The sequence below is a fragment of the Salmo trutta genome, chromosome 31 (assembly GCF_901001165.1).
Source record: "Salmo trutta chromosome 31, fSalTru1.1, whole genome shotgun sequence".
In the NCBI taxonomy this organism is placed as follows: domain Eukaryota; kingdom Metazoa; phylum Chordata; class Actinopteri; order Salmoniformes; family Salmonidae; genus Salmo; species Salmo trutta.
Window position 1 is genome coordinate 29,762,874 of NC_042987.1, and position 20,405 is coordinate 29,783,278.

The 20,405-nt window shown below is 43.5% G+C and overlaps 1 protein-coding gene across 7 annotated transcripts in view; it reads right to left on the reverse strand.

Annotated features, from left to right (window-relative positions):
- The window catches only part of LOC115169904 (cyclic AMP-dependent transcription factor ATF-6 alpha), a 56,272-nt gene that overhangs the window by 31,022 nt on the left and 4,845 nt on the right, over positions 1–20,405 (reverse strand). For 4 of the 7 annotated variants that reach the window (XM_029726007.1, XM_029726008.1, XM_029726012.1 and 1 more), the window contains exons 4-10: positions 18,191–18,270; positions 17,999–18,086; positions 17,633–17,815; positions 14,411–14,610; positions 3,449–3,634; positions 2,796–2,887; positions 801–980 (exon numbers count right to left, since the gene is read on the reverse strand). In XM_029726007.1, coding sequence (XP_029581867.1) covers positions 801–980; positions 2,796–2,887; positions 3,449–3,634; positions 14,411–14,610; positions 17,633–17,815; positions 17,999–18,086; positions 18,191–18,270 — 1,009 coding nt within the window. The remainder of the gene's footprint in view (positions 1–800; positions 981–2,795; positions 2,888–3,448; positions 3,635–14,410; positions 14,611–17,632; positions 17,816–17,998; positions 18,087–18,190; positions 18,271–20,405) is intronic. The other 3 variants (XM_029726009.1, XM_029726011.1, XM_029726010.1) reach the window with 3 other exon arrangements.

Consider the following 20,405-nt stretch of genomic DNA (forward strand, 5'->3'; position numbering starts at 1 on the left):
CACTAAAAAGAGACGCCACGAGTAATACTATTATATTGTGCTCTGCTTGCAACACTCCAATTCAACACAGTGATTTTTCACCACAGAATGATGAGTCTAATTAAGGTAAATATATGAGTCCTGTATAAGCTTTTGGCTAACCCCGTCACATTTACATGGATGTTGCATTACTGTAATATTGATGTTGATTAATGTGCACTGTCCCCTATAAATAAATAAATAAATACATAAATAAATAAATACATGGATATTATCACCAAGATAAAATTAGCAATCTTTCCATTCCAACAAAGAAAACAGGGCTGGAAATAGATGCTTAGTCAAACTGAAACGACCGGCCAATTCCCCTACAGTTCTGGTACCCTGGACAGTATGAAGTTCTCTTGGATGGATCCGATTCTCCTCCAAAAGCCAACACTTGAGGGTACCCACTTCTCTTTAATTCAGCTTTTTTGTCCTTTTTAAAAAACAAAATATTATTCCTGGTTTGTGAGCATTTTGCAAAAGCAAAGATGTGACTTTAAAGCCTATCAATCCAAGCCTGTGCCTAACTCTTCTAATGCACTCGATGTGTAAATAGACTTGTTAATCAGAAGTCAGTGAGAGACTTAGCAGAAACCATTGGATCTCCTTGTTACATAGCGCTGCACCAAAGCAAGTAGGCCCCCCGCCCTCTCTCTCCCTCCCTCTCCCTCCCTCAGTCCGTCCGTCTGTCCGTGTGTGCATACAGTACACAGCATTATATGTAGATTGGGCCAGAAACTCTCGAGGACCCCTCATGTTCTTGTTGTGGTAATTACCTGTCCCGGGATTGGTGGGATTGTGGGTACTGAGTGTCCATCGGCTCCAATGGGGACTGGGGGGCTGGTGTTTCCTCCCCACTCCTCTGTTGTTGGTCGGGGGAGAAGCTGAGCAGATGTCGGCTGCTTTGTGGCATCCCCGTGGACAGACTTGAGCTGCTGGGCTCTGACTCCCACACACTGAGACCAGAGGGACAGGGTCTTCAGTTACACAAGCCATGCCAAACATGGCAAAAACAACATGGACTAACACACACATGTTCAAGAACATTAGAGCATTACAGACCTTAGAGCATTTCCCTTAGAGGACCGAATCATTATGCAGTGAATAGAGTCACACACAAACATAGACAAACACACAGACACACACAGACCCGCATTCACATACAATGGTGGCTAAAGCCATTACAAAGATCAAAAAAAGATTCCAATTTGACAATTTCATGGTAGTGTTTAATTTGTTATAAATCCATAAAGGCTATTCAAACATTTTTCTCAAAAAGTTCAAATGTTTTATCAAAAAGGTCAAAATGCACACAAGCTTGAAACAAGCAAGACGAGTGATGAAGACAAGAAGAATAGTGATCACAACAACAGGTCAGGAAGTAGAGGATTGGTCATTGTGGTCAGACTACAGACTTAAAACCACACAGAGACTTCACCTGGCTTAGGAGAGGCGTAACTTAAATCATTGTGTGTGAAAAAAAATCAAAGATTTTAATTTACGCTCTAGGCTAAATTTTAAATACTTTATCTGAATCCACAAATCACATTACATCAAGGAATGATTCAAACATTTCAAAGTTCTTGGATACAAGGGCACTTTAGGATAGAAAAAGTACCTTCTCCACCAAGCTAGGCTGCCCATAACTGCTGAAACAGTGCAGTACCTTCTCCACCCAGCTAGGCTGCCCATAACTGCTGAAACAGAGCAGTACCTTCTCCACCCAGCTAGGCTGCCCATAACTGCTGAAACAGAGCAGTACCTTCTCCACCCAGCTAGGCTGCCCATAACTGCTGAAACAGAGCAGTACCTTCTCCACCCAGCTAGGCTGCCCATAACTGCTGAAACAGAGCAGTACCTTGCCAGTTGCTTTGCCTTAGTCTTAGACAGACCTGCAATCTGAAGGCCACGCACCGTAAGCCTATGTATACACACACACACAAGCATACATACCCATATACACACAGACACACATGTAGGCACACTTGCACCCGCACACACACAGACACACACACACCCACACACAGAAGAGGATAATAAACTTGTGGCCTCCTACTCGAGCCAAAACAATACGAGACCCAGTAAGATTTGACAGAGGTACTCAACACAATAATGCCAAAGTGGTCAAAATCTTGTGCAATAGTATCAAATGAAAACACACCCCATATATAAAAACACACCCCTAACCAATGCCTTTTTCTAAATGCCTGGAAATGAATCCAAACGTGTGAGTGACAAAAGATAAACCCAGCAGGACCTTAATAATTGAAAAAAAATGTGATATTGACTTGAGCTATGACTGGAAACATTAGCGAAAGTTCGCTGTCCCTGGCCAGGGTTTATTGAGAGGATTCAAAGGAACATGTCCAATCGGAACTGAGTGATAGAATACATTTGGAGTCTATAAATAAGCACGTATGTGCAGCTGATCTCCAGGTTTCATTTCTGAACCGGCCGGCGTGAAAGGGAAGCAATGCTCCCCGTTCCTAGTTCTGGGATTCTGGGAAGCCTGAGCGTATGGAAAACTCAAGAGAGCCCTTCTCCTCTCCCGACTCTCAGCCAACTTTCCGAAGCCTTCCTCCGTGAGAAAAAAAAGGCTTGGATTTGGCCCTTTTTCTGAGACATTGGGAGAAAACGCGTAATTTATACAGCATGTTAGTGAATTATCGGGCTCTGGACACGGCAAAGAGATGACTGACTGGCTAGACAGACAGACAGACAGACAGACAGACAGACAGACAGACAGACAGACAGACAGACAAAGTGCTCACCTCAGGGGACCAGTGTTAAGCACGAAGAACACCAGGACGACCATGAGACACACAGCCCGTCTCTTTGGAGCTGTCACCTTTAGCATAGTGTTCTGTGAAGAAAAGTGCCGAAAAATTACCTGACTGGATCAGTACAAGCTCTGAACTGGCAACTGTATCAAATCATCCCAGATCAGTGATTACTGCACATCAAGGACGCGAGAAATAGAAATGGATGAGTTCTACAGATGTAGGATCTTAATTTGAACCAGTTTGCTCCAGCAGGAAAATAAAGCTGCAGCAACAGAAAATGTGAATTATTATGTTGATTAAGATTAATGGACATTTTTGTAGGGGTTGATACATTTTTTGTAAGGGAAAGTGGAAATTACACACTTCAGAAGCCTTTTTAAACCGCAAATACACTACAAGTTTAAAACGTCCTGCATTGCAGGAAAGTTCTCCTGCAATAGGGTGATCAAATTAAGATCCTACATCTGTATGAGTGGGCGATCTGGTGTCTGAAGTCAGTGCATATGTGAAAGCAGTGGAATGGAACCCTCACTTAAACATATCAATTTGTGTCAGATCAGTGATTGCTTCAGGAAGCGAGGAAGTAAGGATACGTTTGGATAGTATTCACACAGGGGCCCTGTGTGTCTATCCCGTCTCACCTCAGTGAGCAGTCCGTCCAGCTGGGTTCTGAGGGATCCGTTCTCCTGGAGCAGCCTTTGGTTCTCACACAGGGCCCCCCTGAGACGGGCCTCCAGGGCCTGCAGGGCCTCCTTCCTCCTCAGCCTAGACAGCGTGGCCGACTCACGGTTCTTCACCATCCTTTGCTGCCGCCGCTCCACACATACCTGGCCAGGCGGAGAGGGAGGGATTGATAAAATAATGTGACTGACATGGTCATACAGAGATGCTTTTATGGGAAAGTTCAAAGTTAATCCATATTTCAGCATGGATGTATGAGAAAATCAAACGCATACAATCATGGTGTTGCAAATACCATCCATCAGCTTACTCCTCCTACTCAGAACACATTATCAATTCAAAATGGATGTCCACAACACAGGAGAGCTTGAGGATTATATAATATGAGTACATTGGCCTTGGCTTGGGCATGCAGATGATGTTGGCTGTAGGTTTACAAAACCAATCTGTTGACGCCAGTTACACCAGACATAAGCCATACCCGGCAGTAACACCTTTTGGTCGCCATCTTGTCTGCCCAGACAGAGCACCTGCAGTACGCAGCTTTAAGCTACTTGTTTGTCTAACAGCACATATATTCAGTCACTTACTCACTCAGTCACACCCAATAGGTGCAGCTGCTGCAAAAGATGGAAAAACTGACACAGAATCATCAATTACAAGCTGATAATGACTCCAGCATGTTTCTGCAGAACAGACTTCACACGCACGCACTGCCTTTTTCCATCTCTGAGTGGACTGAGAGCTGGATTAGTGGTGGGATTATTTAATGACAGCAATACATAGAGAGAGAGGGAGGGAGGGCATTTTCAGAGTGAACTAAACTACCAAAAGAAGAATGTTCTTGCAATGTTTTAGGTGATAAAATAAACAACTTTATGAGTAACAATGCACATTTAAAACAGCATCAGTTCCATCTCATTTGTATATACATGTTGATTATATATATATATATAGGGATATACAGTGGGGGAAAAAAGTATTTGATCCCCTGCTGATTTTGTACGTTTGCCCACTGATAAAGAAATGATCAGTCTATAATTTTAATGGTAGGTTTATTTGAACAGTGAGAGACAGAATAACAACAAAAATATCCAGAAAAACGCATGTCAAAAATTTTATAAATTGATTTGCATTTTAATGAGGGAAATAAGTATTTGACCCCCTCTCAAACAGAAACATTTCTGGCTCCCAGGTGTCTTTTATACAGGTAACGAGCTGAGGTTAGGAGCACACTCTTAAAGGGAGTGCTCCTAACCGCAGCTTTGTTACCTGTAAAAAAGACACCTGTCCACAGAAGCAATCAATCAATCAGATTCCAAACTCTCCACCATGGCCAAGACCAAAGAGCTCTCCAAGGATGTCAGGGACAAGATTGTAGACCTACACAAGGCTGGAATGGGCTACAAGACCATCGCCAAGCAGCTTGGTGAGAAGGTGACAACATTTGGTGCGATTATTCGCAAATGGAAGAAACACAAAAGAACTGTCAATGTCCCTCGGCCTGGGGCTCCATGCAAGATCTCACCTCGTGGGGTTGCAATGATCATGAGAACGGTGAGGAATCAGCCCAGAACTACACGGGAGGTTCTTGTCAATGATCTCAAGGCAGCTGGGACCATAGTCACCAAGAAAACAATTGGTAACACACTACGCTGGGAAGGACTGAAATCCTGCAGCGCCCGCAAGGTCCCCCTGCTCAAGAATACATATACATGCCCGTCTGAAGTTTGCCAATGAACATCTGAATGATTCAGAGGACAACTGGTGAAAGTGTTGTGGTCAGATGAGACCAAAATGGAGCTCTTTGGCATCAACTCAACTCGCCGTGTTTGGAGGAGGAGGAATGCTGCCTATGACCCCAAGAACACCATTCCCACCGTCAAACATGGAGGTGGAAACATTATGCTTTGGGGTTGTTTTTCTGCTAAGGGGACAGGACAACTTCACCGCATCAAAGGGACGATGGACGGGGCCATGTACCGTCAAATCTTGGGTGAGAACATCCTTCCCTCAGCCAGGGCATTGAAAATGGGTCGTGGATAGGTATTCCAGCATGACAATAACCCAAAACACACGGCCAAGGCAACAAAGGAGTGGCTCAAGAAGAAGCACATTAAGGTCCTGGAGTGGCCTAGCCAGTCTCCAGACCTTAATCCCATAGAAAATCTGTGGAGGGAGCTGAAGGTTCGAGTTGCCAAACGTCAGCTTTCAAACCTTAATGACTTGGAGAAGATCTGCAAAGAGGATTGGGACAAAATCCCTCCTGAGATGTGTGCAAACCTGGTGGCCAATTACAAGAAACATCTGACCTCTGTGATTGCCAACAAGGGTTTTGCCACCAAGTACTAAGTCATGTTTTGCAGAGGGGTCAAATACTTATTTCCCTCATTAAAATGCAAATCATTTTATAACATTTTTGACATGCGGTTTTCTGGATTTTTTTGTTGTTATTCTGTCTCTCACTGTTCAAATAAACCTACCATTAAAATTATAGACTGATCATTTCTTTGTAAGTGGTCAAACGTACAAAATCAGCAGGGGATCAAATACTTTTTTCCCCACTGTATATATATCTTTTTTTATATTCACGTTAGTTCACAACTCAACCAAATGTATATCAAAACTAAACATTGAACATTCCTAACACTGCCTAGCAGTTGACTAACATACATTCTGTTGTCCTCTCTGAGACTAGTATTTCTACCACTGAGCCATAGACCACAGGAGAACCCCGCTAAAGTCTACTGCTCCAGCTCTTTCATTGCTTTCTCCTCTGCACCCCATCTCTGAGGCCATGCTTCGTAACATATCTGATAGCGCGGCTTTTGGAGCTATGCAAATTCAGACTACACTGTTTTATTTGGTCTCCATAGAAACATATTCGTTTCGGTGGGGGGGACCTGCCAGGTCCTGAGAAATCAAAAAGAGCATGTCTGGTTACCCAATGCTGGGGGAGTGGGGGATACAAGTCCTGCAAGGGGAAAGTCAAACCCTGCCATTAAGCAACCACTGTATAGTCAACAGAACAAACCACCCCTCCTCCACAATGGTAGACAGAGTCAGCAATCTGGCGCTTCACTGGCTCTAGTGTAAACTGGGAGTACGGGGAGCTTGAATAAGAGGCTGAAAATGAGTTTGATATGAAGCTATATGAATCGGCATATGAGTCTCTACTCTCTAGAGAGGTAGATTTCAGCTGTTGACTGCAGGTTTGTTGATGTTGCACTCTGATTGGGCGGTGGGGGGAAAAGTCAGCAGTTTTTGTGCAGTGAGATAACATAAGGCTTGCAGAACCATCAAATTATTGTTTTATGGTGGAGAACTTGCCGTTGCAATGTTTATACAGTGCCTTTGTTTACAAACGCATGCACGCACACTTCTAAATCTGAGAATTGGCATCTACGGTACCTGAGAGGGATGTCTACCTGGTAGTCCTAAAGAATAGGTTTTTAACAGTACCCAAAACCATTCAGGGGTTTTATTTGCTCATAGGAAAAGGGCTACTACATACAGTAAATACCGAGATGTGAGTTTGATTGAATTGAGCGACCAAGTCATCATACTGTACCCTGACTTCCTGTGCATACAGTACATTCGGAAAGTATTCAGACCCCTTGACTTTTTCCACATTTTGTTCAGTTAAAACCTTGTTCTTTTCTCATCAATCTACACACAATACCCCATAATGACAAAGTAAAACAGGTTTTTTGACATTTTTGTAAATGTATTACAAATAAAAACAGAAATACCTTATTTACATAAGTATTCAGACCCTTTGCTATGAGACTCAAAATGAAGGTCAGGTGAATCCTGTTTCCATTGATCATCCTTGAGATGTTTCTACAACTTGATTAGAGTCCGCCTGTGGTAAATTCAACTGATTGGACATGATTTCGAAAGGCACACACCTGTCTATACAAGGTCCTACAGTTGACAGTGCATGTCAGAGCAAAAACCAAGCCACGAGGTCAAAGGAATTGTCCATAGAGCTCAGAGACAGGATTGTGTCAAGGCACAGATCTGGGGAAGGGTACCAAAACATTTCTGCAGCATTGAAGTATCCCAAGAACACAGTGTCCTGCATCATTCTTAAATGGAAGAAGTTTGGAACCACTAAGACTCTTCCTAGAGCTGGCTGCCCGTCCAAACTGAGCAATCGTGGGAGACAGGCCTTGGTCAGTGAGATGACAAAGAACCCGATGGTCACTCTGACAGAGCTCCAGAGTTCCTTTGTGGAGATGGGAGAACCTTCCAGAAGGACAACCATCTCTGCAGCACTCTACCATTCAGGTCTTTATAGTAGAGTGGCCAGATGGAAGCCACTCCTCAGCAAAAGGCACATGACAGCCCTGCTTGGAGCTTGCCAAAGGACTCTCAGACTAAAGGACTCTTTGCCAAAGGACTCTCAGAACATGAAAAACGTGATTCTCTGGTCTGATGAAACCAAGATTGAACTCTTTGGCCTGTATGCCAAGCGTCACGTCTGGAGGAAATCGGGTACCATCCCTACGGTGAAGCATGGTGGTGGCAGCATCATGCTATGGGGATGTTTTTCAGCGGCATGGACTGGGAGACTAGTCAGAATCGAGGGAAAGATGAACCAAGCATCGCTGCAGAAAGATCTTTGATGAAAACCTGCTCCAGAGCACTCAGGACCTCAGACTGGGGCGAAGGTTCACCTTCCAACAAGACAACGACCCTAAGCACACAGCCAAGACAACGCAGGAGTAGCTTCGGGACAAGTCTCTGAATGTCCTTGAGTGGCCCAGCCAGAGCCCGGACTTGAACCCGATCAAACATCTCTGGAGAGACCTCAAAATAGCTGTGCAGATTCCCATCCAACATGACAGAGCTTGAGAGGAACTACATAGAAGAATGGGAGAAACTCCCCAAATACAGGTGTGCCAAGCTTGTAGCTTCATACCCAAGAAGCCTCAAGGCTGTATTTGCTCCCAAAGTTGCTTCAACAAAGTACTGAGTAAAGTACATATAAATGTGATATTTCAGTGTTTTACTTTTAATAAACTTGCAAAAAAATCTTAAACCTGTTTTTGCTTTGTCATTATGGGGTATTGTGTGTAGATTGATGAGGGAGATTTAATCCATTTTAGAATAATGCTGTAACGTAACAAAATGTAGAAAAAGTCAAGGGGTCTGAATACTTTCCGAATGCACTGTAAACTGTATTTCTTCAAGACAGTGAATTATATTCCAAATCCAACAAAGGTTCTCAAGCCTTCTCCACCCCCATGAGCCATACAAATGATCTATCTATTCCTACTGTACTTGTCTGTTTGTTTTTCGGTGCAGCTAAGCCAGTGATACCACTACAGTACATCACAACAGGGAACATGGATTCTGTCAGTGAGAGGTGATGTCACAGGTTTGATGTGTAAGATCTGCTGAGGTATTTCATGGAAAACATCCAATAGACACTAGACAATTACATTTACATTTTGGTAAGTTAGCAGACGCTCATATCCAGAGGTTAGCATTTTTCATAATGAATCTTGTTCTGGAGGCAGGTCTGTAAAGTGGTCACTAGCTAGCATAGCCACAAAATCATAACATCTGATTTTAACCCTAACCTTAACCACACTGCTAAATCTAATGCCTAACCGTAATCTTAAATTAAATATTTTTACAAGATAGACAATTTTGACGTTGTAGCTGGTATATACAGTTGAAGTTGGAAGTTTACATACCCCTAGCAAAAAATACATTTAAACTCAGTTTTTCACAATTCCTGACATTTAATCCTAGTAAATATTCCCTGTCTTAGGTCAGTTAGGATCACCACTTTATTTTAAGAATGTGAAATGTCAGAATAATAGTAGAGAGAATGATTTATTTCAGCTTTTATTTCTTTCATCACATTCCCAGTGGGTCAGAAGTTTACATACACTCAATTAGTATTTGGTAGCATTGCCTTTAAATTGTTTAACTTGGGTCAAACGTTTTGGGTAGCCTTCCACAAGCTTGCCACAATAAGTTTGGGGGAATTTTGGCCCATTCCTTCTGACAAAGCTGGTGTAACTGAGTCAGGTTTGTAGGCCTCCTTGCTCGCACACGCTTTTTCAGTTCTGCCCAGAGATTTTCTATAGGATTGATGTCAGGGCTTTGTGATGGCCACTCCAATACCTTGACTTTGTTGTCCTTAACCCATCTTGCCACAACTTTGGAAGTTTTCTTGGGGTCATTGTCCATTTGGAAGACCCATTTGTGACCAAGCTTTAACTTCCTGACTGATGTCTTGAGATGTTGCTTCAATATATCCACATAATTTTCCTGCCTCATGATGCCATCTATTTTGTGAAGTGCACCAGTTCCTCCTTCAACAAAGCACCCCCACAACATGATGCTGCCACCCCCGTGCTTCACAGTTGGGATGGTGTTCTTCGGCTTGCAAGCCTCCCCCTTTTTCCTCCAAACATAACGACGGTCATTATGGCCAAACAGTTATTTTTTTGTTTCATCAGACCAGAGTAAAGTACGATCTTTGTCCCCATGTGCAGTTGCAAACCGTAGTCTGGCTTTTTAATGGCAGTTTTGGAGCAGTGGCTTCTTCCTTGCTCAGCGGCCTTTCAGGTTATGTTGATATAGGATTCGTTTTACTGTGGATACAGATACTTTTGTACCGGTTTCCTCCAGCATCTTCACGAAGACCTTTGCTGTTGTTCTGGGATTGATTTGCACTTCTCGCACCAAAGAACGCGTCTCCTTCCTGAGTGGTATGACGGCTGCGTGGTCCCATGGTGTTTATACTTGCGTACTATTGTTTGTGCAGATGAACGTGGTACCTTCAGGCATTTGAAATTGCTCCCAAGGATTAACCAGACTTGTGGAGGTTTCCCATTTTTTTCTGAGGTCTTTGCTGATTTCTTTTGATTTTCCCATGATGTTTAGCAAAGAGGCACTGAGTTTGAAGGTAGGCCTTGAAATACATCCACAGCTACACCTCCAATTGACTCAGATGATGTCAATTAGCCTATCAGAAACTTCTATGGAATTTTCAAAGCTGTTTAAAGGCACAGTCAATTTAGTGTATGTAAACTTCTGACCCACTGGAATTGTGATACAGTGAATTATAAGTGAAATAATCTGTCTGTAAACAATTGTTGGAAAAATTACTTGTGTCATGCACAAAGTAGATATCCTAACCGACTTGCCAAAACTATAGTTTGTTAACAAGAAATTTGTGGAGTGGTTGAAAAACTCGTTTTAATGACTCCAACCTAAGTGTATGTAAACTTCCGACTTCAACTGTATCTATAGGGAAATCGCTCAATTCTTCCTCCAGGACAAGACTCATGACACTAAACGTCAACCTGCTCGACATACAGTCAGACTGCATAATGGAGTTCTTCAAAATAATCACCGTTCAGTAGCTGTTACCAGTAAGAAACAAATGATTGGTACGAGTCCACCGGAATTGAGAGTAGTAAAACTACATTGGTCCTACATAGATTTAGCATCGCAAGCTGCCTGATCTGGCAATCAGGGGTAATCAGTGGTATTTATGAGGCTAAAATAGATTACTGAAAAGCTCTAAAACCATGCCATGCGGTCATGTGTGATAGGATAAGTAACAGAAAAGGGCTGTGAAAGTCTGTGATAGGCTGTGAATATATCAGTGCTAAGGGGTGTTATTAGGTACGAGGCAAATCCAGAAGCCACTGTCATGTTTTACCAGTGGTGTCCACGATTGTTTTATCTCCTCTTTGGTTTAACAGAAAGATAAATCACCCATCATCCTATGGGCCTCCTCCGCCCTTGGGAACAGACAGATAGGACTTTCAAAACACCCATTCAGACACTATGCCCTGCTAAGGTTCCCATGGGGGTTAAAGGTCAAACATAATTCATTACCAGCCAGACATGAGTCCCCTGGGACTAGACGAGGAAGACTATGACCTCTTCTCCCTGATCTGATGGTTGGTCCGTCATCGTAAACAAACAACTTCCTCACATACGCGGATGCACACACAGGCACACCCACACACAAGCCATCCTTGTCTTCTAGAAAGGTGACAAGCCATGACACAACAAAATGCTTATCTTTCAAAGAAGGTTCCCAGCACTAAATTCTTGCCATCACACAGCAATGAAGCTTTGGAGATGGCTAATGCTTCTAACACAGAGACTCAAAGAAGGTCTGGAATCAAACAGAATATTTTAGGGGGTGGTTTGCTCACAGCTCTTTTTGTGCAACTGTGAGATTGACTGTGAGATTGACTGTGAGATTGACTGTGAGATTGACTGTGAGATTGACTGTGAGATTGACTGTGAGATTGACTGTGAGATTGCCTGTGAGATTGACTGTGAGATTGCCTGTGAGATTGACTGTGAGATTGCCTGTGAGATTGACTGTGAGATTGCCTGTGAGATTGACTGTGAGATTGACTGTGAGATTGCCATTACAGTTTATCTAATCTAATCTGTTGTGTTATGCCATCACATTCTAACCACAGTGGCCTTGTGGTTAGAATGTCTGCCCTGAGATTGGAAGGTTAGGAGTTCCATCCTTGGCTGAGTCATACCAAAGACTGTAAAAATGAGACCTGGTACATCTCCGCTTAGCTTTCAACATTGGGGTATGGCTCTGCGATAGACAAGCGTCCTGTCTACATCAAGTTGTCTCACGGTACAGAAACAGGACTCATTCCTTCTCGCACCTCGCAAGGTTACTTACTTATGGCCAGTGATGGTATCTTGTCAATTGAGAGCTGTCTTGTGTAGAGAGAGCTAGCACACTTGATTCAATTTGTCAACTAACACCTATGGCATTTTAACCATATAATATATCTGACCAGAAAAAAATAACCCTGTATAGTTCTTCAAAAGATTCCTTGTAGAACCTTTGACATTGATAAAAGGTTCCTAATAGAACCATTCTCCATAAAGGTTCTATAAAGAACCCTTCAAACCCTTTTTGGTGCTATATAGAACATTTATTTTAATAGTTATTTATAGAACCTTAGGAAAGGGTTCTTAATAGCACCATAAAGGTTCCATTTAGAACCGTATGAGCATGGTTCTTTATAGAACCTTCAAAAATGGGTTATATCGTTATGAGCCAAAGAACCCTTATTTGGCTCTATATAGAACCATTTGTTTTTAGTGTATAGCTCTTGCATATCGAGGCGGAAAAAACACATTTCACTGTAATTAATTAGAGACTAAAGTAATAACATTTTCTGAGGTTGTCTAAGAGTTCAGCCAAGGTCATGATGCGGTCTGAAAATAGCACTGTCATATTGACATTGGCATTTTTCCTATTTTGTTGCCTTACAACCTGGAATTAAAATTGATTTTAGGGGGTTAGTATCACTTAATTTTCACAACATGCCTACCACTTTGAAGATGCAAAATATGTTTTATTGTGAAACAAACAAGAAATAAGACAAAAAACTAAAGATCTGAGCATGCATAACTATTCACCCCCCACCTTTATTTAACTAGGCAAGTCAGTTAAGAACAAATTCTTATATGATGGCCAAAAAGCTACATTTCAGTCTCATCTGACCAGAGTACCTTCTTCCATATGTTTTGGGAGTCTCCCACATGCCTTTTGGCGAACACCAAACACGTTTGCTTATTTTTTTCTGGCCATTCTTCTGTAAAGCCCAGCTCTGTGGAGTGTACAGCTTAAAGTGGTCCTATGGACAGATACTCCAATCTCCGCTGTGGAGCTATGCAGCTCCTTCAGGGTTATCTGTGGTCTCTTTGTTGCCTCTCTGATTAATGCCCTCCTTGCCTGGTCCGTGAGTTTTGCGGCCCTCTCTTGGCAGGTTTGTTGTGGTGCCATATTCTTTCCATTTTTTTATAATGGATTTAATGGTGCTCCGTGGGATGTTCAAAGTTTCTGATATTTTTTTATAACCCAACCCTGATCTGTACTTCTCCACAACTTTGTCCCTGACCTGTTTGGAGAGCGCCTTGGTCTTCATGGTGCTGCTTGCTTGGTGGTGCCCCTTGCTTAGTGGTGTTGCAGACTCTGGGGCCTTTCAGAACAGGTGTATATATACTGAGATCATGTGACACTTAGATTGCACACAGGTGGACTTTATTTTAACTAATTGTGTGACTTCTGAAGGTAATTGTTTGCACCAGATGTTATTTAGGGGCTTCACAGCAAATGGGGCGAATACATATGCACGCACCACTTTTCCGTATTTCTTTTTTGTTGAATTTCTTTAAACAAGTTATATTTTTTCATTTCACTTCATCAATTTGGACTATTTTGTGTATGTCCATTACATGAAATCCAAATAAAAATCCATTTAAATTACAGGTTGTAGTGCAACAACATAGAAACATGTCAAGGAGGTGAATACATTTGGCATAGGCACTATATTTTAAGACCGAAGGAAACAATGATCTTTAAATTAAAGATCCAGGCAGCCTTTTGTTATAACAATAACTTCTCTTCTCAACACATATTATAAGCTGCCAAACGTAAATCTTATAAATATTTAACTTAGCACACACATAAGGACCAACCCCACAACTCTACCCCCTAAATGTTCCATCCGTGAGACATACTCCCCCAGGAAAGTGTTACCACAGTAAAAAGCCAGGAGCTCAATGTCTGACAACCCTCAGGGCCTATTGGTTTTAAAGCGGCCTTGCCCTCCTAACTACCAACCACCTCCACTCCTCCCACCTTTCTCCAGATGTCTGGATGGACACTGGGCAGACCCCAGCTTGTCCTCTATTTTTGTGAGATTGAGCACCTATGAAGACTGGGGTAAGATGTTACTTTAGGCTAGATGTTTCCACACTGGGTGCCTTTAATCTGAGGGAATAAATCATGGAATAAGACAGAACACAATGCTGAAGGCTCCTCTCCAAAAAGGTCAAGAGAGAAAGCAGACATGTACAGTGCTGTACAGAGGTCAGATGCATTTCAAACATACCTCAGTATCCACAGCTGTGTTGTGATAGGTCATTGCCATGGGATGGGTGGGGCCAGAAACAGAAGTGGTCCCCATGGTAACATGATGGGGTACAATTGGCATGGTGAACACCTGGTTGGTGACAGCGAGGAGGGGAGGGGCTGGGGAAGCGATCTGGGGTCCAATCAACAGTCTCGGCTGGAGATGCATCGTAGGAACTGCTGCTGACAAATACCAGATACAGTTAAGAAAGAGGTCTGTCTGTTTTAGCCTTGTCCTAAACCTGGATGTTAGCCATCTCTGAATAACTCAAGGCATAACAGAGTCAGAAGAGTTGGCTAAAGCACATCCAGGTCTGAGATCATCCTACGTCCCTCTGGGGTCTCCTTCACTCAGTGTACATCACTGTAACATAACTTATTGAATACAGTCAGTGTACATCATTGTAACATAACTAATTGAATACAGTCAGTGTACATCACTGTAACATAACGTATTGAATACAGTCAGTGTACATCACTGTAACATAACTAATTGAATACAGTCAGTGTACATTACTGTAACATAACTTATTGAATACAGTCAGTGTACATCACTGTAACATAACTTATTGAATACAGTCAGTGTACATCACTGTAACATAACTTATTGAATACAGTCAGTGTACATCACTGTAACATAACTAATTGAATACAGTCAGTGTACATCACTGTAACATAACTTATTGAATACAGTCAGTGTACATCACTGTAACATAACTTATTGAATACAGTCAGTGTACATTACTGTAACATAACTTATTGAATACAGTCAGTGTACATCACTGTAACATAACTTATTGAATACAGTCAGTGTACATCACTGTAACATAACTTATTGAATACAGTCAGTGTACATCACTGTAACATAACTTATTGAATACAGTCAGTGTACATCACTGTAACATAACGTATTGAATACAGTCAGTGTACATCACTGTAACATAACTTATTGAATACAGTCAGTGTACATCACTGTAACATAACTTATTGAATACAGTCAGTGTACATCACTGTAACATAACTTATTGAATACAGTCAGTGTACATCACTGTAACATAACGTATTGAATACAGTCAGTGTACATCACTGTAACATAAGTTATTGAATACAGTCAGTGTACATCACTGTAACATAACTTATTGAATACAGTCAGTGTACATCACTGTAACATAACTTATTGAATACAGTCAGTGTACATCACTGTAACATAACGTATTGAATACAGTCAGTGTACATCACTGTAACATAACTTATTGAATACAGTCAGTGTACATCACTGTAACATAACGTATTGAATACAGTCAGTGTACATCACTGTAACATAACGTATTGAATACAGTCAGTGTACATCACTGTAACATAACTTATTGAATACAGTCAGAGTAGCTGATGAACATGTACAATAGCTCTTCACAATGTTCATCTCACTGATCAGTCCTGGGTTCAGATAGAATTTGCTTTCTTTCTAATCCAGACTGTAGTCTTTTTTTCTCATCCGCGATCACTAAGGATGTCAAATGACCTGTATGCGATACTGACCCCCCATAAACTCATCAACACAACAGATCCAGAGTCAGACTCTTGTTTAGTGCTGAGAGCCTGTCCCTCCCTCAGACACCTTCAGCAGTCCTCCAAGGATCCATTATCAAACATATAAAGCCCTGTCACAGTCACCTTCAAAGCCCTGCCACAGTCACCTTCAAACCTGCCAGTCACCTTCAAAGCCCTGCCACAGTCACCTTCAAAGCCCTGCCACAGTCACCTTCAAAGCCCTGCCAGTCCCCTTCAAAGCCCTGCCAGTCACCTTCAAAGCCCTGCCAGTCACCTTCAAAGCCCTGCCAGTCACCTTCACAGCCCTGGGCCTACTGAAGTCTAATGGAGTGTATTAGGGGCCTACAGAGGAAAACACTCCCATGCTAATTACACTGTAATAATACAAGTAGACCTAAGATCCTACTGAGGTTAAAGGCTTTTAGTCTGGCTACTAATGGGCCATGACCCTGCTGCCTCAGAGAGAACTCAGAGAGAATTATAGACAAAAGAGCAGATCTGGTTGGTCAAAAGACCAATTAGTTGAAAAAATATCAGAATTGGGTTGCCTGTGTAAACGCAGCCTCAGATGGATGTGCTGTATCTGTTTGATCATTGGTATATAAATTAGAGGTTATGACGGGTGTAGTTGATATGAGTGTGCTCTGTGCTGACGTTCATGAAATATACGTTTTAAAACAACAATATTTCTACAGTGGTTTTTAAAGTCTGTCCTCAAGGATCCTGCATGGTTTGCACTGGTCAAACACTGGACATTGTGTTACATTTGATGTAGTCTCTGCTGAGTCCCCAACAACCGGATGTTCTGAATTCAGAGGAAATGGAAAGAGAGCCTGTGACATAACTTCCGCTTTTGGATGTTAAAAAGGCAAAACTTTACTGGATTGGTTGAACAGTGCAGAAGATAACCTCCCCCAATGTTTTTTTTTTGTTCTTGTATGTAGGGGATCTAGTTTCAGGCTTTTATTTTGCTGCTACGTTAGGTTACATTTGAGGAGAAGCCAGTAGCTTTCTTTGCACAGCAGACACTGTTTTGAGGACACCTTGTGGTCAATAACAACAGGTGCAGTCATAGGAGTTACAAATACACATACTATTTTTCATTTTGTTCACAGAATGTTGTTTCAGCTTTTCATTACCTTACAAATACCATTATGTACTGTAACAAGGCAACAGTAAACCCGTCAACCCCTACAAATGATGCAAAATCTCATTTGCGGCAGAGTTTATAGGTCCTTATGGGAAACCTTTCTGTCATGAAAAAATGCATATATGTGCAAAGTTACATGATGGTAGCTCAAACGGGGCAAGAGATATGCTTGTTCAAAGTTAGCAATTCCAGATGATTACTATAGCAAGACGCATCATTCACCCAAGTTTCGTCAAAATCAGGCCAGTGGGGTCTGAGATATTGCATGTGACTAACATAGTACTAACGGAGACAGATCCATAGCCCCCCCCCCCCCCAGGAAGCCATAGAACCTGAATTACTTCAGTGATAAGACCCACTAATATAAAGGGGCATTCATCACAAAAAAGACTGTGCAGAACACTATTCAAACCCCTCCAAATAATAGTAGACATACTAAATACTATTTCATTGTAAGATAACACAAGAGTAAAGTTAAAGTATGAAAGTTCAGAATCTCACCAGTAGAGGGTGCAGTAGCATGCGGTGGATCCTTGATCACTGAGACCACAGTCTGCAGGCTAACGGGCTGGATGACAATGGTCCTGGTTTTGAGAGGAGGGGCCAAGGGTTGGGTGAGGAGGACAGAGGGGGGAAGTTTGGGCTGAATGGACACCCTCTGGTTTGGGTGGGCGGGTCGCTTGGCTGGTGGGAAAAGAGTAAGAGAATAAGTAAGGCACTGAGATGCAGTGCCTTAGACCGCTGCGCCACTCGGGAGCCACCTGGTTAATACAGGGGTGAACTATGATACAACTAAACAGACACTTTCAATTATTTTTTTGAAGATATCCACCATATTGTGACATGTACATCAAAGAGACGTTTCACCTCTGGGAGATGGGCTGACTCGCTTGTTTATTTTCTTTTCAGGAGACACCATAGTCGGTAAAGGCTGCATAGACACATCATCTTCCTGCTGGTAGGCATAGGCATGCACAAGACAGAAGTTAGTGAGAGTAGTCAGTACTTAGCCTACTATTTACATATAGGGGGAGAGTGTTGAGCGAATTGAAATCTTACTTTCAAGGATAGTGGTGACAGTGAGGAGGTATCACTAACCGCAGATCCAAATGATAGGGAGGACCCAGGCACTCCTACATCTGCCAATGAAACAATTAGAACTCAATTCAATTGACAAGCAGGGGCATGACATTGCCGATCCTCTTTCACTTCCTGTGTGATTGACCTTACAACACAGTTTGGGGGCCTCACAGGTGCAGCCTTCCCACGCCCAAGACAGCCACCTAATGTCTACTGACTAGGGCAGGGATGGGCCCTTTTGTAGGCCCACGGAGTGACGTGTGTGTGTTTGTGTGTATGTGTATGTGTATGTGTGTGTGTGTGTGTGTGTGTGTGTGTGTGTGTGTGTGTGTGTGTGCGTGCGTGCGTGCGTGCGTGCGTATAATGGGAAATGATTTGATTAATTATTTTCTTGTATATTATTTACTGTTAATATGGATTAATATGTAATAAACTTGATGGTACAGTATGTGCGGGTAGATGCAGACAAACGCATTCCCTTGGGGGAAGGGAAACAGTACATAACTGTTATGTCTCGTGGGTTTCATAACCACATCTTTATAACAATTCAATAACGATGAGCCGGGAGACCCCCATGATGTTCTGCGGCACACCCCCAATACGCCACATCTCCTCCCCTCCTACTTAAATTGTTCCCATTATGAACAACATTCCTGAGAAGATGACTGTGAGCCCCTAGGCGGCGACCAGTGGATCAGGGTGTCACCGAGTCAGAGTTCTGAACCACTCATGACTGACTGGGGGTTCTGTCGGTGTTGCATTACTCAACAGTAACTGATCTGTGTGTCACGTCCTGACCAGTAAAGGGGTTATTTGTTATTATAGTTGTTCCTCGTTGCCTCTGATTGAAGGTCCTATATAGAGAGGTGTTTTTGTAATGGGTTTTGTGGGAAGTTGTTTTTGCACTGTTGTGTTAGCCTGCAATACTGTTCGTTCGTTCGTTCGTTCGTTTTCTTGTTTTGTAAGTGTTCTAATAAAAGTTAATATGAGCACTCAACCCGCTGCGCCTTGGTCCAATATATACAACGACCGTTACAGAACTTCCCACCACCAACGGACCAAGCAGCGGGGTAAGGAGCTAGAAAGGAGTTATTGTGGGTCGTGGACTTGGGAGGAGATTTTAGCCGGAGAGGGACCATGGAGGAAGGCTGGAGAGGACCGGGACTGTTATATTGGAACACGACTGGCATGGAAGCCTGAGAGGCAGCCCCAATAATTTTTTGGGGGGGGCACACGGGTAGTTTGGCTGGGCCAGGGTTAAGCCCCAAGCCAACTCCCCATGCTTACCGGAGGCAGCATGTTACTGGTCAGGCCCCGTGCTATGGGGTGATGCGCACGGCGTCGAGGCCGAGCATTCACAGGCCGGTGTGCGCGGTGCCAGCGTCCCGCATTTGCAAGGGGGAAGCGGGCATCCAGCCAGTAAGGGTGGTGCCAGTACTGCGCTCAAGACCACCAGTGCACCTTCACGGCCCAGTGTATCCTGTTCCCGCTCCTCGCAATAGCCCTGGGGTGCGTGTATCCAGTCTGGTGTCTCCAAAGCCAGCACCACGCACCAGGCCTTCAGTGTGTCAGCCTAGTCCAGGATGTCCTGTTCCCGCTCCTCGCACTAGCCTTGGGGTGCGTGTCTCCAATCTGGTACCTCCACTACCAGCACCACGCACCAGGCCTCCAGTGCGTCAGCCCAGTCCAGCTTGTCCTACTCCTGCTCCTCGCACTAGCCCTGAGGTGCGTGTTTCCAGTCTGGCACTTCCAAAGCCAGCACCACGCACCAGGCTTTCAGTGTGCAATCCTCATCCAGAGTGTCCGGCGACAGTGCCCCGTCCAGAGTGTCCGGCGACAGTGCCCCGTCCAGAGTGTCCGGCGACAGTGCCCCGTCTAGAGCTTCCGGCAACAGTACCCCGTAGAGAGACGGCCGACAGTCCGGAACCGAGTGAGACGGCCTACAGTCCGGAACCGAGTGAGACGGCCTACAGTCCAGAACCGAGTGAGACGGCCTACAGTCCGGAACCGAGAGAGACGGCCTACAGTCCGGAACCGAGAGAGACGGCCTACAGTCCGGAACCGAGAGAGACGGCCTACAGTCTGGAACCGAGAGAGACGGCCTACAGTCCGGAGCCGAGAGAGTCGCCCTACAGTCCGGAATCGACGAAGCGAGAGTCGCCCTAGAGTCCGGAATCGGCGCAGCGAGAGTCGC